Raw genomic sequence first — 16,045 nt, 5'->3', positions numbered from 1 at the left:
CAGATTTAGGGTCGTGTTGAAAGTGCGTGTTAGATTCGAGTAAATACATTATTCGTTTAGTGCAATTACGATAACGCCACACCGCGCGCCGATGCTGCACCATACCGATGCAACCGATACGACGCAGGTCAAAATGGCGACGTCTCTCGTGTACTTCAGTTGGCTACTGGCGCGGCTAGTAGCGGCTGCGATACTAACTTTTCTAGATGGCGCTAACTATGACCGTATTTATCAGTTTCAGTTAAAAACTGGCGCGTTTTTTTAAATCCTCGAATCTAAGCCGACCCTAGAGTTTCGTATGTGATTATTTGAAAAAAACTACCGGCCTAGATTCGAATAAATACGGTATTCATTCATTCATTTTTGGTTTTAAGTGTATGTAAAAAACCTTGTATTCCTTTACCCTCTGTCTCCCCCTCCCCCCCCCCCCTTTTTTTTTTTCCTTTTTCTCACAGATGCTTCTATGGATTCAGAAGATTCGAGCCCTTGTTCTTTTCACTGACATCACCAATGAACATCTTGAAGCTAGTTTGCAAGCTACGGCTAAGTTGGTTTTCTCCCATGTTGACATGACTGTGAGCACTTCGGCCTGGTCACAGAGGGTATGTATGTGTTTGCTTGTAAGGCACATTGCTAAAAGGCTTAAAGTAATATAACTTCCTGCAATTTGGCTCTTTCCTAACCATTGAGATGTCTTTCTTAAATTGCACCCTCATCACTGTCTTGTGTGTTACAGGTTTGTGAAATTTCAGAAAGCCGTTTTCCAGTAGTGTCATTGCACACACTGCTGGTCAACTTCCCCCTACTGTCCCCTTACTTGCCAGCAAAGAATGTCACAGCACTCTGCCAATTCTTCTTGGAAGTGATGGCACATTCGAAAGACAAAGATTCGGTTGATAGGCAAGTCATACTGTTTGTTTTACTTTCATTTGCTTGTTTGATAAGTGGTGTGTTGTATGGAACCGACAACAAATGTTCAGAACAAGTATAGGCCTTAAAACTTTTCAGTGTCTTTGTATTGACCTTCATTGAAAGAATAAGCCTTGCAGCTTCTCTAATCTGATGAAGCAGTTTGTACTGCAGAGCTGATCCTTGAATTTTCTGTGCACCTGAATGGATGCAGCTTGACTTCTGCCCAGGGTTCGCACAGCCCCTTGAAATCCTTGAATATCCTTGATATTGACAGTATAAGTTCAAGGGCCCTTGAAACTACTTGAATACCCGTGGGCTCCTTGTAATCCTTGAAAATCCCGTGGGATTTGTTCCGCTAGAGGAAATTAACGATGTACCTCCGCAAGTCATGCTGATATTTAAGGCCCTTTCGCTTACGAATGCCCATGAAAACAAGCTGTGTTGACTAAAGGGCAACATCAGGAAGTTTCGGTTTTAAATCTCGCAGCCCCTACGTCGTCTGGCAACTAATATGCATTGGAAATCCCATCCAATCCAATGCGAGACATATCGCTCGCTCGGCTTGCGTATAGTGCCTAGAATATACTCTAGTGTGCCGTCCACCGAGAGTCTCCAACGCGGGACGGTGGCGCGAGCAGTGATGCCTGCCGGCGCGGGCCACCAGACGGCGATGCCTGTCGGCACCATGCTAAATCCTGCGGTGTTCGACTCGCGTTCGTTTGCGATGCGTTGATTGCTACGCGTCGATTGCAATGCTTAGTTCATTTCTCGCCTTGCTGCCGCTTTCGTTGCAGTCTTTTCTTATTGTGAGTGGGTTTTTTGCATCTATGTGTGCACTCGTCTGTCTAAAGAAACTGAACAGGTCGCGAAACCGCGATTTCCCAGAGACGCGGAAAGAAACGGCTCATTTCATTACCCAGCGCGTCCGCAGACCCCGAACGTATTGCGGATTGGGACAAGAACATAAGAGGCAGATCGCCGGGCAAATGGGGAGACTCGCGTCGTGTCTTGCCTGAAGTCCACCCATGTCTCAGCATGGTCCGGCACAGTCTCGAAGTGCAGCGCACCAAGCGGCCGGCGGCGGCAGGCATCACACTCGGTGCCACCGCGACACCCGCTCTCGGCACACTAGTATGTGTCTTTTAGGTACTATAGTCGGGCCGTTTGTCGGCCTCGTGCGCGCCATTTCAGTGAAGTTTGCGTTTGCGTTGTGTGTTTACTTTGACAAGATGCCAGGCGGGAAGTGCAAGTTTCAGCCTGCGTGGCTGCAACATACGGACTATCGTCACTGGGTGAGACCGGAACCAAGCGATCCTTATCGAGCAATGTGCGCATTATGTCAGAAGACGGTCGACATTTTAACGATGGGGGAATCTGCCTTGAAGAGCCACCAGAAAGGCGACGGAGTTTCCGTCGAACAGCCAAAGAAAAAGAAGCGGAGATAACAGCTCTTGAAAGAGAAATTAATGCGAAAATAGGGCTCCTTTCCTAAGTCATGTGAGGAAATAAAATTACGCTAACACTCCTTGAATTCTGCCTTTTTGCATCCTTGAAATCCTTGAAATGTCCTTGAATTTCCAGCCAAATATTGTGTACGAACCCTGCTTCTGCCTCTACATAACTCCCACCTGTAGAGTTTTAATGTTTGCTAAGACTTAATATTTAGCACCTGTTCGACCTCAGCCACTGGCACATAAGTATAAGGGACACACCGTCAGAATGCAGCTTCCGCTCGCTTCATTAACATTGCTATACCAATTTGGGAACTTACAGTTGGTGTGTTGCGAATTCATGACAAGCACCCAGATAAGCTATAAGGAAACCGTGACCAGGCTTCAGTGTTGTACGTTTTCTCTCCAACACTTCACCCCAACTCTGCAGGCACGATGGCCGCGACTTCAGTTTCAAAACAAACATTCCATTGGTATCGCAAATACAATGCATGCTGGCATATCAAATTTCCATCATTAGAAGTGTTGACTCGCCACATAGCTAACAATGCATGCTGGCATATCAAATTTACATCATTAGAAGTGTTGACTCAACACATATCATTAGCAATAAAAATTGACTGCTATATGTAGCCTCTCGGATGGATGAGTGCTGAAGGAAGAGGCTCATTGATACTTCCATTAGGCAGGAGACACACAGTACTTGGCATCTAACCTGGCGTGCAACTACCTGTCACACAAACAAGTTTTCAATGGTTTTTCAATCGGGAACTGGCAGGTGCTAACAGCCAGGACAGACAGTCATCAGACGTCTATCACACGTGGTATCGGACAGCATGTTGTATTGTGTGTTTCCTGCTTTATAGTACTACGTATGGCTGTACCTGTAGATTTTGTCCATAAGTACAATCTTGTTTTTCATTAGCGTAATTTTTGATAAATCGTCTTTGTAGTAGGTATTCTGGTTGGCATTGCAGAGAGTTTTATTCACATGCTTGTTTTCAGGCCACTAGATTTATGTTGTTCATAGCTTTTCAAGATCTTTGCATTCTCCAGTCCTGTTGCTTTATCTATGCATTTGTTCATGTTTGGGAGGTTACTTTTTCTTTGTAGCAGCAAGAACGTCCTCACCCAGACAAGAATTATCACCACCTACCTTGAAAGCCAGGCATTCATCGAGTGCAAGTTGGCTCAGACATGCTACGTCACAGCTCTGTGGGGACGTGTTTCCACAATGTTCAAGGCTAGAAAACGGTAAGTGCTAGTGTTTTGAAGCTAGAACTTGGGGGCAAAAATTAATATCAGTAAAAATATATCTTCAATGAAAACAAGCAAAAGCAAAAGAGCTAACATTTGCAAATGCAAATGTTTCAAACTGTGATCTCATACTCGTACCCAGTTGTGCGAGGTAGACAATCAATCACCTGATGCACAATGGCTCATTGATGTGAGTGTTCATAAATATTCTATAAGCAGATGATGTGTCTTCATTCTGTGGTGCTCAGCCATGTCTGGTATAGTCAGTATTTTTCTATAAATCACCAGTCAGTGGATTACTCGCGGCTCCTGATTCAGTTACTTTCTGTTTGAGTGTTATCACAAATGAAAAACCTGCAAAATTTTTATAGGTATGTCACACACCCCGTGAATGAGGCGCCAACACCAGGCCAAATTCCAAAGCTGACTTAGCTTCCGAAAATAACCCCACGAAAGCATGGACAGTTAATAAGAGGCCTTCTAGTGCGGCAGCGAACACCGGTTGTGGTGCAAAGACTGAGTCAGCCCAGAGTTGTTAAAACACAACAAAATATATTCTTCAAATAAGGAAGTTACATACACACATGTACACTTCGGCTAGGCACATCGCAATGCAATACAGATGGGTGTTAACAAAACTCTAGAAAATAATGACAAGCACTTACAGTTCAAAACGTACAGTACAGAATGAATAGGAACACAAAGTTTCCACTCGTATTCACCCATGCTGGTCTTGAGCCAGATGATCTTGGCATAGCTCGAGGCAAATCTCGAAGAAGGAACTTCTTTCGGAAGTGCAGACGCCCGAGAAACTTGCCAACTAGCTTTAGACGATCAGTCTTCTTTAGACGATCAGTCTTCAGGTCACATCTCTTCACCGGTGCGGTCTGATCTCCCTACTGATTCTCGCACGGCGCTTTTATTGCCTTCGCTGGTGTTTCTCGAACTTTCTGACGGAGTCATGCTCCCATAGCACGAACAAAGCCTGGGAATCTTCTAGACATTTCTCGCGTTTTCGCCGCAGCCGCAGAAGAGTCTTCGAGGAGGGTGGTGACTCATCCGTTGGCACACATTCGGGCTGTTGTACTCCCTCTCTTTCTCGACTCGCTGTGCATCGGGGTTTGATAGGATGTTTCGGCACGCGCCCTCCCTCTCCTCTCTATCGATACTGTAACCTTCACGTATCTTATTGAAGCTTCTAGTCTCCATTGATTGCGTCGTCTGTCTGTGGCATATGCGCTCTCTCCCTCTGTCGAAGCTGCCGCAGGGCCAACGTTTCTTTGTGGGATTGGGTGATGCGCGGTGCACTTTGATTTTAGCGCACTTTTGTGACAAGGTGATAGAAATTAGGTGCCTCTTCAAGCTCATGCGCAAATGAGATGTACTGATGGAAGCTTAGGATTCACTGTCATCATTGTTTTCATTGCATTGCTGCCTTCGTCATTGCGTAAGTTTTGCATGTGCAGAAGCTCTTGGTATTCATAAAGAAATAAGTCAACAGGGGTCCTAAAGAGACACACTGCCTAAAGTACTTTCTCAGTGCCTGTCCCCCAAATGCAGATTTGGCTATTGCCAGTACATCATGTTCGCACATTAGGAAAACACAGTAAGTTAGAGGCTTGACATCCCAAATTAACTCATGGGTTATGATAGACATTGTAGTAGAGGTCTTCTTCTTTCTGGGGTTTAGCGTGCCAAAACCAGTTCTGTAGTGGAGGTGGCAAATTAATTTCAACCACCCGAGAGTTGTTTTAACGTTCATTCAAAGCATGGCGCGCTAGCGTTTCTGCATTCTGCTTGCATTGGAATGCGGCTGCTATGGTGTTGGGAATCGAATCTGCTACCTTATGCTCAGCAGCACAACATCTGTAGCCGCCACTGAACCATTGCGGTGGGTACGCTTAGTGCAGCCAGTGATCAGTGTAGCATAAAGTGATAAACGTTCTGATGTCTGACCATTAATGGTACTGCGCTTCTCATTTTAATGATGTTCCAGGAAGCTTGACTCTGAAGAAGACCCCAGGGGCATGTGTCGTGCGCTCACAGACACCCTTTCAGGACCAGTGAAGTGGGAAAAGTATGCTGAGACGGTTCCGCAAGCCGACTACAGCTCAAAAGAGCTGCTATCTTCTGAAGGCCTCAACAAAATGTGGGCTGCCATTCATGCTGCCTCTGAAAGGTTGGCAGACATCATAGCAACTAGCTCAGAGAAATTCACTGAGAGAATCGATGTGGGAGATGTCTCATTTTTGTTAGAGGTAAGTAGAACAGATGGCTTGCTGTGCTGTTTCAGTGCAAAGAGCTAGGATTAGCTAGGATCCTTCAATTGGTAGTTTGTGCTTAATCCCTCATGTTCTTTTACTGTCCATCTTCTTCACCAATGAGTACAACGTGCTTCGACTTTCACTAAATTTACTGTCGCATGCATACAGGAGACTGCTTCTTTGTATAACTTGCTTAACACATCCATTTTATAAAATGGGATAAGTCTACCTTTTGGAAAATCTTCTATTGGCAAGCTACCAGGTCTTGATAAGCAAGGCTTGTTAAAAATGGTTCAGTGTTCAGCCGAACGCTTAAACGTTCTAACGTTAGTGCCATAGTCTTTAATGAGAGGCCAGACAAGCACATGCATGGGGTAGCTGTATTTGAACCTCTTTTGCGCCCTTGCTTCTCTTTGTTTCGCACAATTCAGCTTTTTTTACAGAGCTTTGTTATCTGGTAGTTCAGCTCACCAGGTTTTGAATCACGAAATCAAGGTAAAAAATACAATCAACTTCATTAACTCGACCCTGACAGGACTGACAAAATTGACAAAATTATTCAGCGGGTTGAAGTAAACAAGATGCAGAAAAAACTCCACAACACACCGCTGATTCACTGTATTTGCCCTATTTCAGCACGGCCCCAAATCAAACGCGCAATGAAAGCAGTGAACCCGCTACATACAACAACATACTGACACCTAGCAAAAAGACCCAACCATCTGCTTTCCCACTCATATTACTAAAACATTTTGCACATGTTATTCAAAATTGCAGCACAGTTCCAATCATAAGTGTTTCAAGATATATGCAACACATTTTAAATATCATTGCTTTCATCAGTGCGTTTGCTGTTGATGCGCACTATCTAGGTGTACACAATTGTGTATATAGCGTTTGAAAAGGTTAACCGGAGTCCAATTAACGAAAGTCTACTGTATAACGCAAGGTGCTTTTGCAGGCTGGTATCTCTGAAAACGTTAAACGTTAGGGAAGATTCTGTAAACTGTTGCATAAAATTATTACTGTGAATATTTGTTTATTTTATTTCAAAAACTGCTAGCCACAATACTAGTAAGGGGTTTGGGAGAGGGTAGAGATCATACCTCAAAAGACAAAAGAGCATAACTTACAGTAAGCAACATTAACCAATTGAAACATACAAATTTGTGTTTAAAGACAAGTTTTTGCAATTCTGGGAGAACCTAGAATGAATCAAAATTATATTGGTCGAGCAATTTAACACTCACATTGTTCTATTCAGTAATAGTTTGCATATAAGTGGTGTATTAGGGGTGCTTGTAAGTATTGTTATCTTATTAGAGCGAAAGCTCTACTACGCCATGTCTCGCAAGGTCATTCATCGCATCGCAATGACCTTGAGCCGCCGGAGCACGAGCCACCAGAGCGCAAGTGTGGCAAGTGTGACGTCACATCACGTGATCCGCTGTGGAGAGGCGTCGCAGCCGCACTCGCTTAGAGCCTGGCCACTGCGGTACCACATGACTAGGCGAGGGTTTAACGGCTGCTTTACCAGTGCTTGTTCTCTCAGTCTCGCCATGGATGGTGCACTGGCTGGGCCGTCTGTGCGTGCGCTTCAGTGCAAGCGACAGGCTGAATCCACTCATCCAGTAAATATAGCTAGACGGCACACTGCGAAATCTCAAGCAAACGCCATGTTGGCTGCTGAAACCGGAGCAAAGGGAGGCAAGATTAGCACGTTATAGAGAAGCTTACCAAGCACGGAAGCTTGCATTAATGAAACACTGTGTGCATAGTCTTTGCAAAACCAGGCCAAACATACAGACCTTTCGCTCTTGATAATTAAGTTTACAAAAGTTAAACCTCAGCCAATTTTTTTTATTTTTTCCATTTTCCTCCAGGCCTTGGATCACCTTCCTCTGGGTAGCCTTTTCCCAGGAAACCAGTTGAGGTGTATGCTTGGCCTTCTCGCTGTCATCTTTCTTCTTGAGGGAACGACGGAGAAGAAAAGTGGCCCCCTCTGGGAAAAGAGACTGGTAGCCGTGAAGTCTGCAGTGGGCACCTTCTGTGCACTGCAGCAGAGCCCCAGGAGGTCCTGGCTTCTCGACTTCGTCTCTGGAGGAGCCCTCATAAGCCGGCTAGTTGCAGCCTTCCAGAACAACCTTTCTCAGGCAAGCTGTCCTCACAATCCTCACTGCAGGACAGCGTCCTGTCCCAGTATTCTCCAGTTACCCCTGTCCTGTGCCAGCTGGCTTCACCCTGTCCTGTGCATCACCTTGTGCCTGGAAATTTCCTGCTCTCTTTGCACCACCTAGTCAGCTGCTGCCCTCAAATGCATTTCCCTTCCCTTTTTGCCCATTCTGTTGCCCTAATAGTGTTACCTGTTCTGTCCACTATACGACCTGCTCAACTTCACTTCTTGCTCTCAATCTCACTTAGAATGTTAGCTATACCCATCTGCTCTCTCATTCACACTGCCGTCTTCCTGTCTCTTGACATTGCGCTGATTATTTCCTGTTTCATCACTCGTTGCACGGTCCTTAGCTTCTTTTAAAGTTTCTTTGCTCTCCTCCAAAGTGCATACGAAGCACAGAAAGTCTCAGGGCAGCTTGCAGTAACAGGGGCTGCCAATGAATTCCACTACTTTTATCTGACTCAACTGAGGCATATGTGGCATATACAACATACTTTTCTACAGCGATTTGTGTAACTGTTTGCACATATTTTTTATGGCCATTCACGAAAAGTGTGGAAACATACTTTTTCAAAAGGACCGAATGCACCAGCAAGAAGCTTTGCACAATAGCATGCCATGTGACCCACTGCCAGCTCACGGTGACCTTTCAGGACAATCACACAAGCACCTCACCACCACCTACTTACGGTGGCTTAGCACTGAGCAGCTGCCGAGTGTGTTTTTAGGCCTTTTGTGTCATAGCCTGCTCCACATCAAAACCGTAACGGACGGCGCTTCAGAAACAACCACCGACAGTTGCAAATGCATCTTTTGAATATACTTTAGCTCCTCATCACATAAGATCACACAAAAAAAGCAGATGGGCTGCTAGAGGCTGCATTTAGGATGTGAAGCACATGATGCAGACGAGTTGCTGTAGTGCAGCAACGGACACAGGTATGAAGTTTAACTTGCCTCATATCCTGACTCCCATTCATGCTAAAGGTTCGGCAGTGGTCATCACTTGTCATAAAATATGAAGTAAAAAAATCTCTTTATTCTTATCATCATCATCATCAGCCTATATTTATGTCCACTGTAGGACGAAGGCCTCTCCCTGCGATCTCCAATTACCCCTGTCTTGCGCTAGCGTATTCCAACTTGCGCCTTTATTCTTATCAACTACAATTTGTAATTAGTTGTTTATTCTTATCAACTAATTACAAATTGCAGCCAACACTTGATGGGGGTTTTTGCAAAGTTCCGTCATTTCACAATGTACTGTGGCCCCAGTTCTGAATAGAGCGGACTTCGGATATAATGAGCCTTTTTCACTGGATTATTATGTTCCATTGTAACGATTGTCATCTGTACATGCTCACATTTTGCAGGCTCTGGAGGACAAGTCCATGCTGCAGCTGTACGAGGGCATACTCGACGCATTAGTACGCCAAGCATTACGGAAGAAAAACACTGTCAGGATGTTGAATTCTGTCGTGAAAGAAGTAAGCTTTCGAACTATGCATTTCCCTAAGCCTGCCTACCATGCTTGTATACAGTCAACGTCCACATTTTTGGACTTAGGACCGTAAAAACGTTCAAAAGATAGGGAAGTCTGTAAAAATTTATGCATGCCCTTTACTGCCCCCAAGGGCACAAATCACCACAGGCATGTCCGAAATAGCTCTGAAGGCCTGCTTGCACACGCATGAGGCATATCGGTGCTTGTACTGTAAGAGGAGACAGCGGATGCATGCGTGCTTATTAAAGGGGCCCTGAACCAACCCTCAGGCTTTGTGAAATAACATAGTCCGCGGGTAGCACGCTCTGATGTGAACATCTCAGCCAAGTTCTGCTGTCGTACGCGATGCGTGGAGCTCGCAAGCGGAGCGCGAAGTCACCTTTCTCTCAAACGCCCTCGTTTCAACAGAGCCATGATCCTCACTCTCTTCTGTGTGCTTTATTGTGCAATAAAGCACATTCCAATACGCGGCTGCTATTCGTCGCTGCGGTCGGTTACACCGCGGCCGCCGCGGGGTGCCGCCACGAGTCCAATGGCTAAGCGCACTGCGGCTCTCCGAGGACAACCGCATTTGGCTTATGTTTAGCCCGGTGTAGGCACCAAAATCTGAAATTTGAACTGTGCACCACGGTGACGTTTAGAAGGCGGAGCGTTGTGGCCCCGCCCCACTCCGCCGTGGCCTTCACTGTGCAAGGCATTGAAGAAGGAAGGGGGAGCACAGCTGAGGCTGTGTTTGATTGCCAATAACTCCGCTTCTGCTGAATGCATTGAAGTACTTTTTGCGGCAAAGTATTTCTGAAATAGCCCATTTTCACCTTAAATGTCTTTCTCCACATCGATAAAGAGTGGTTCAGGGCCCCTTTAAGAAGATTAATGCATATTGTGTCCCGTGACAGTTGCCCCTTTCCACTCTTAGTATTCTTCACTGCGTAACACTGCCATATTGTAGCAAATCTGACTTTTGAGAACTGGCATTATGCAACACGCTAAACTTTTCATGCTTCAAAGCCATCGCTGACAGTGACAAATGCTTTCAATTCAAAACACGGCAGCAAAAAACAGTAAGCTTGGTAGCGAACGTCACAGCAGCTAGGCCTGGCGTTGCTGTGGTGATGGCTGCGGCTGCCAATGGATCGGCATGTGAGAGCGCCAGTTCGAGGCTGTGATAACCAAATGACATCAGTGGTGGCTTCAATTAATGCCGTTTCAGACTGCAAAATGGCAAAAGGTTCGAAACATGAAATTACGGAGGGTTTTTTTTTTTCCTCCGTAATTTCAGACATTCTTAAGGCCGGGCTACATGGAGCCAAAAACCAGCATCAGAGCGACAAACGCTCCGCTCCATCTTCGGCGTCCAAGAAATTTGACGCTCGTCGGCGACCCGGCTCGATCAGGAAAACTTCACCCGGCGAAGTTCGCCGCCGAAAGCAGCGAGCGCACCTTGCGTACTCACCAGGTGTCGCAACAAGCAATCTACCTCTGACTTGAGGTGGCTGGTTGTGAGCCACCGCAAGTGTTCTTTTCTTTCTCTTTTTCTTAGTACCGCCAGCAAAGCATCCGGCACACTGCCGAGTGTCTTTAGTGCTCGAGTGCCTTTAGGGAAAAAGGCGACAAGAGACTATATAGTTACAAGCCGACTGTGCCTGGTTTCCAGGCTGTTTGCATCTGTGTGGCCCACACGGCACATTGAATGGTTGGTGGCATTGATAATGAGAGCCGTTGTCAAGCCCATATCACGCCAAATTTCAATAATGCTATCCTTTCCAGCTGCAGTACTAGACACTGTGCAGTCACTTGCAGGCATACATGTGAAACAGGAGGCAGACACGCACTATACAGGCTATGCACGCACTACTGACATCGTACACACACCAAGCTCATGCCACAACACACCATAGTCAGACGGCGCAATGCCAACCCGCTAAAATGCTAAACTGCTTACAGTGGAATCTGTAGAAATCGTTTGTAAATGCATCTATGTAACTTTTCTTTAATTGCTTAGCCATTAACAAGATAATATAAAACCAAAACTCTTTTTTTATCTTTTTTTTTCTTATATATATATATATATATATATTATATATATATATATTTCTGCCATGCGAAGTTCGTTGTGAAAGTTCGCTCCATGTAGCCCGGCCTTTATACATTGGCTTTATCGGGCACAGGGCTGTGCCATAGTTATTGTGGTGCTGAACATGTCCAATAATTGGTCGTTGACTGTATTAATTATTCTTGTGCTGAGCTCATTGTTGCTCATTGCAACAGCACTTGCTTGTTTGTTAGAAGTGACAAATGCCCGTGAACCTGGCTATTTAACCATGTGTAATAACATTAACTTTAAAGTTGAGTGGGGACACCTGACAAAATCATAATATTCCTCTGTGATAATGAGTCATAATAATTTGATTTGCATTTTTCTCTTACAACAAGTTTTAGTCACAGCTGTCACTGCAGTCTCTTGTACTCTTGTGTAAGCTTCTGCTAAATTCACTCATCAGTGTTTCTTGGATTTCATTTCTGAATGAACACTGATCTTGTACGTTGTTGAATTAACGCTACTTGTAAAGCAACATCTTCAAGTGACAGTTGACTAAAATTCCTCTTTTCTTTGCAGGTTAAAGAAGTCATTTCAGCCTCAAAGGATCTTCCTTTAAAAGCATACGCCAGTGCCGCACTGGTGCTTTTCAAGGAGTTGGTGATGGTACATTATTTTTGTGCCCTTCTTGTATCTACCAGAGTGTTTTGCAGTTCCGAACTCGAGTTCTTAAGCATAAGCATTTCATGTGCTGACATTTTAGCTGGTGTGGTCGCAAGGCAGCTCAGCCTTATTCGACATTGCAAGATCAGTGACAGTTGCTGAAGCAGCACTGCTTCAACAATGCATGTCTTTTATACTTGCTATGATTATGGCACAATTATGGCCTGCTAAAGCATTTCTCAGTTGCTTTGAATTATGGATACTTGCTTGGGTATACACTGTCATTTCTTGCATGCTCATGCGCACCACTGACTGGTTGCAATAGCCTGATGATAGTTTTGTTCAATGCTCTGTATTGACCTCTTTTTACTTCTCCCCTTTCACCTTTCCTGTAATCAGGAGTTGCGCAGAAAGCCTCACGAAGATGTCAGAGGCTACATCCAGAAGATGGCCCGTACAATGTCCGAAGGTGTTGAGTCCTGGTTGCAACGACTTCTTGGGTGTAAGCAGCCATCGGCAGAGATGAGAAGACACATCTACACCATTGGCCTCTTGCAGGCCCAGTACACATTTTGTTCCCACAGGCTGTCTGCTGACAAAGAGGTCAGTGATGACTCATGCAGCGAGGAAACGCTTGCTGCTCTTTCGATGGCCACATCCGAACTACAAGAATCAAAGGTTAGGGTGAAGTCATTTCTCAGTTTGTGGTTTGTTCACATTCAGAAATTGGAGCAGTACTATTATAGTTAGGATAAAACAAAACACATTGTCCTTGAAAAGATCCTGGGAAGGGCTAATTAGTTTTGCAGGTGCGGAATTTCACACTGAAACAGTGTAAGGCAGTGTGGAATTTTTACTGAAGTTTGCATTATCGCTAGTGCACAGTTGAAACAGGGAATAAAAACGTTGAAAAATTGTCTACTGAAAGATGATCAAAATGTCTATTTGAGTTAGTTGGTTTGTCATGGCTTACAAACAGCACCAGAGAACACAATGGACAAATAGGGAGACATCAAGACGATCACAAGGTGCCGAATAACTGAAAGCTTATTTCTCCATTGCTCAGAATAAAATAAAACCGAAGATGCACCTCGGCAAAAGGTTACCAAAAAAAAAGGAAGGCAAGGCCGAATCTGTCATGTTTACGCCGGATCCCAATAGAAAGCATACATCCTTCACTGATAACATAGTAACTAGGGCAAGGTGACACATAATTATCCCTGACTTCTAAACTCTAGAGTGTCCATCATTTCTTCTGTCAGTCAATTTTTTCCAGCAGAGGTACGCAACTGCAGTCTTTACAGTGCAAGCTTAGATGTCCAGAGATTGCTTTTGTTTAGGGATGTGCGATATCAAAATTTTCTAATACGAATACTTAGCTTCAAATATTGAATAATGATATGCACATGCATTTATTAGCATTTATTAGCAATATAATTGCATTGCAATTATATTGTCAATGTTAAAAAAACTAGACTAGTAAACTGTTATATTAAACCACTGTGTATTTGGCTCATGTCAACTTGGAAAATTTTGTAATTCCCACTAGCTGTCCTCGCCAGCCTGTGCCTTATTATACCGCATCAAATGCCCTTAAACTCGGGGCCATTTGACTTTGTGCCAGTCGTCACTCATCGCATTTGCTGTCAAGCAATAAGCTCAGAATTGTGGGTGGCACTGAAAAAAATTTGGAGGACGTTTAAGCTTCGCCTTTAAAAGTGCAATGCAATAGCATTCAAACATCAATGAATGCTTGTCAGGCTTCCCGGCAACTGCTTTTTTTCTCCACCTTCGCCACTGCGCGCCGCTGCCGTTTTACGCTTTCTACGCTGCAGAGGAGGCGAGCGCCATCTGGATGGTATTTTTGCAAGTAACCTATTCAGGCGCACTGCTGTTGGTGTGATAGAAATGCTGGAAGAGGGGTTTGTGTTTGAGTTTCCTCGTAACAGAATTAGAGTTTCATCGTAACAGAATTATGTTTTCTCGTACATTCAAATTACAATCCGAAGCTAGCATGTCTGTAGGTTGTGGTTGAGTTGTAATTTTTCTGACAGACTTTACTTTGAGAAATTCAATTTTGTTCACTAATGCCTTGCGCCACGCGGAGGGCCTACGCGGTCGGGTTAGTTTGGGATGATTTTATCCGACACCGGCACGCCGAGTTTCTGCGACAAGGTACCCTCAACGCTATCACGTTAAAAAAGAAAAAGTGCACCCTCGCTGTGCGCAAACCCGTGCCCCTTGCTACTGAGAGGCTGGCTTTTCCGCGAAGTTTAGGCGTTTACTGGCTAAGTGTGCTTTACAGGTGAAATTTTGCCAGCAGCACAAAATCATCACGAAATTCAGCACAATATCGCCCCAACATTCTTAGATTAGGTAGAAACAAATGCTAAGAACTGTGTTTGCTCCAATATATATTCCAGCAATATATACAGCCAGCAATATATTCAAGTATTCGTATCCAACCGAATATTCGAAAATTTTCGAAAATATTCGAAAATCGAAAAATCTATTTTTTGAATCGAATACGAGTACTAAAAATTTAATATTAAAACTTTTCGAATATTTGCACACCCCTACTTTTGTTATATTGTACCTGTGCTCTTTCAATTCATCATTCAAGCCTCTGATCCTACGCTTTGGGATCATCTTGATGTCTCCCTATTAGTCCTTCATTTTACCTGGCGTAATTTGTAAGCCATGAAGGATGGTTCACAGCCGTCATCACTAGCCTGCAGCTGAAGCAACGAGTAATACATATAAAAGAATTGTCTGCTAAAGGATGACTCTCAGCCGCTTGGCAAATTCTCTGCCACTGCCATGGTGCAGCTAAATGAATTCCTGTCAGCTATTTGCTCCTTGTAGTATTTTAACACCGATACCTTTTATACCTCCCATGAACACCTCATAGAAATATGTAGTAGAGCCAGGGATCTCCCTATGGTGCGCAGCGGTGGAAATGCCGCCCACTGTTCCAGTTTACTCTTCACTGTACCTGATTTACCACCCACCGCTCCAGTTGACCAGTCAGATCTCCGATTCTTCTTTTCTGTTTGCGATCCTCAGGTGTTGCTTTATCACGTGGGGAAATATTGGAAATGAAAGTGACGGAATAGTTCATAAAATCACACTTCTTTATTCCGCTGTTGACTAAAATTGGCCGAAAATCGGGCATCGGAAAGTTCCATTGCACTGCAGAGCATGTGACTAAAGCGACATTCTGTTGACGCAACGGTGCCATTTTGGAACCATGGTAAAGAGTAGAGATCCTTCACATAGCCACAGCCCCGTATTTCGGTGTGCAGAATTAAAGCAAAAGAAGCGAGCAAAACATGAACAAATTCAACGGGACCCATTTCACCATGACTGTCGACGGTAGTGCCGTTTAGCGTTGAATCAATATAGCGACACAACGCCATCAAAACGAGTTATGTATGAGCCGTGTACTGCAGAGGGACTCAACATTTGGCGCCATCTAGCACCGCCGCCGCAAAGCCTGCACATGGCCTCCAAGATGCATGTATGCCGGTGCATACAAACGGTTAGAAATGCGTCATGCAGCAACCGGGCTTCTCTCTTGCACTTCTTTCTGGACTCGCTGTGTCATCTAGTGGCAATGCCGAGAAGTCCACGTGTGGCCTCCGAGACGAGAAGCGTGGTGCGCTGGTGCCTGTGAACGCTGAGAATTGTTCCCTCGCTTGCTGTACAGCCAGTGGCACATACTCAGTGACCCAAGTTGGTGACAGAAGAGCGGCACGTACCCAGTGCATTCGTGGCACA

The 16,045-nt window shown here is 44.7% G+C and overlaps 1 protein-coding gene across 1 annotated transcript in view; it reads left to right on the top strand.

Moving 5' to 3' along the window:
- Positions 1-452: 452 nt before the first annotated feature.
- LOC119435268 (uncharacterized) overlaps positions 453-16,045 on the top strand; it is a gene marked incomplete at its 5' end in the record, with an annotated part of 32,961 nt that continues 17,368 nt past the window's right edge. The window contains 8 exons of the mRNA XM_049659772.1: positions 453-602; positions 737-900; positions 3,477-3,617; positions 5,617-5,878; positions 7,768-8,028; positions 9,425-9,547; positions 12,182-12,268; positions 12,665-12,943. Of these exons, the coding sequence (XP_049515729.1) occupies positions 453-602; positions 737-900; positions 3,477-3,617; positions 5,617-5,878; positions 7,768-8,028; positions 9,425-9,547; positions 12,182-12,268; positions 12,665-12,943 (1,467 nt within the window). The remainder of the gene's footprint in view (positions 603-736; positions 901-3,476; positions 3,618-5,616; positions 5,879-7,767; positions 8,029-9,424; positions 9,548-12,181; positions 12,269-12,664; positions 12,944-16,045) is intronic.

This window comes from Dermacentor silvarum, unplaced genomic scaffold, assembly GCF_013339745.2.
Source record: "Dermacentor silvarum isolate Dsil-2018 unplaced genomic scaffold, BIME_Dsil_1.4 Seq588, whole genome shotgun sequence".
In the NCBI taxonomy this organism is placed as follows: domain Eukaryota; kingdom Metazoa; phylum Arthropoda; class Arachnida; order Ixodida; family Ixodidae; genus Dermacentor; species Dermacentor silvarum.
Note: the sequence above shows the minus strand (reverse complement) of the source record. Positions and strands in the feature narration are given on the sequence as shown.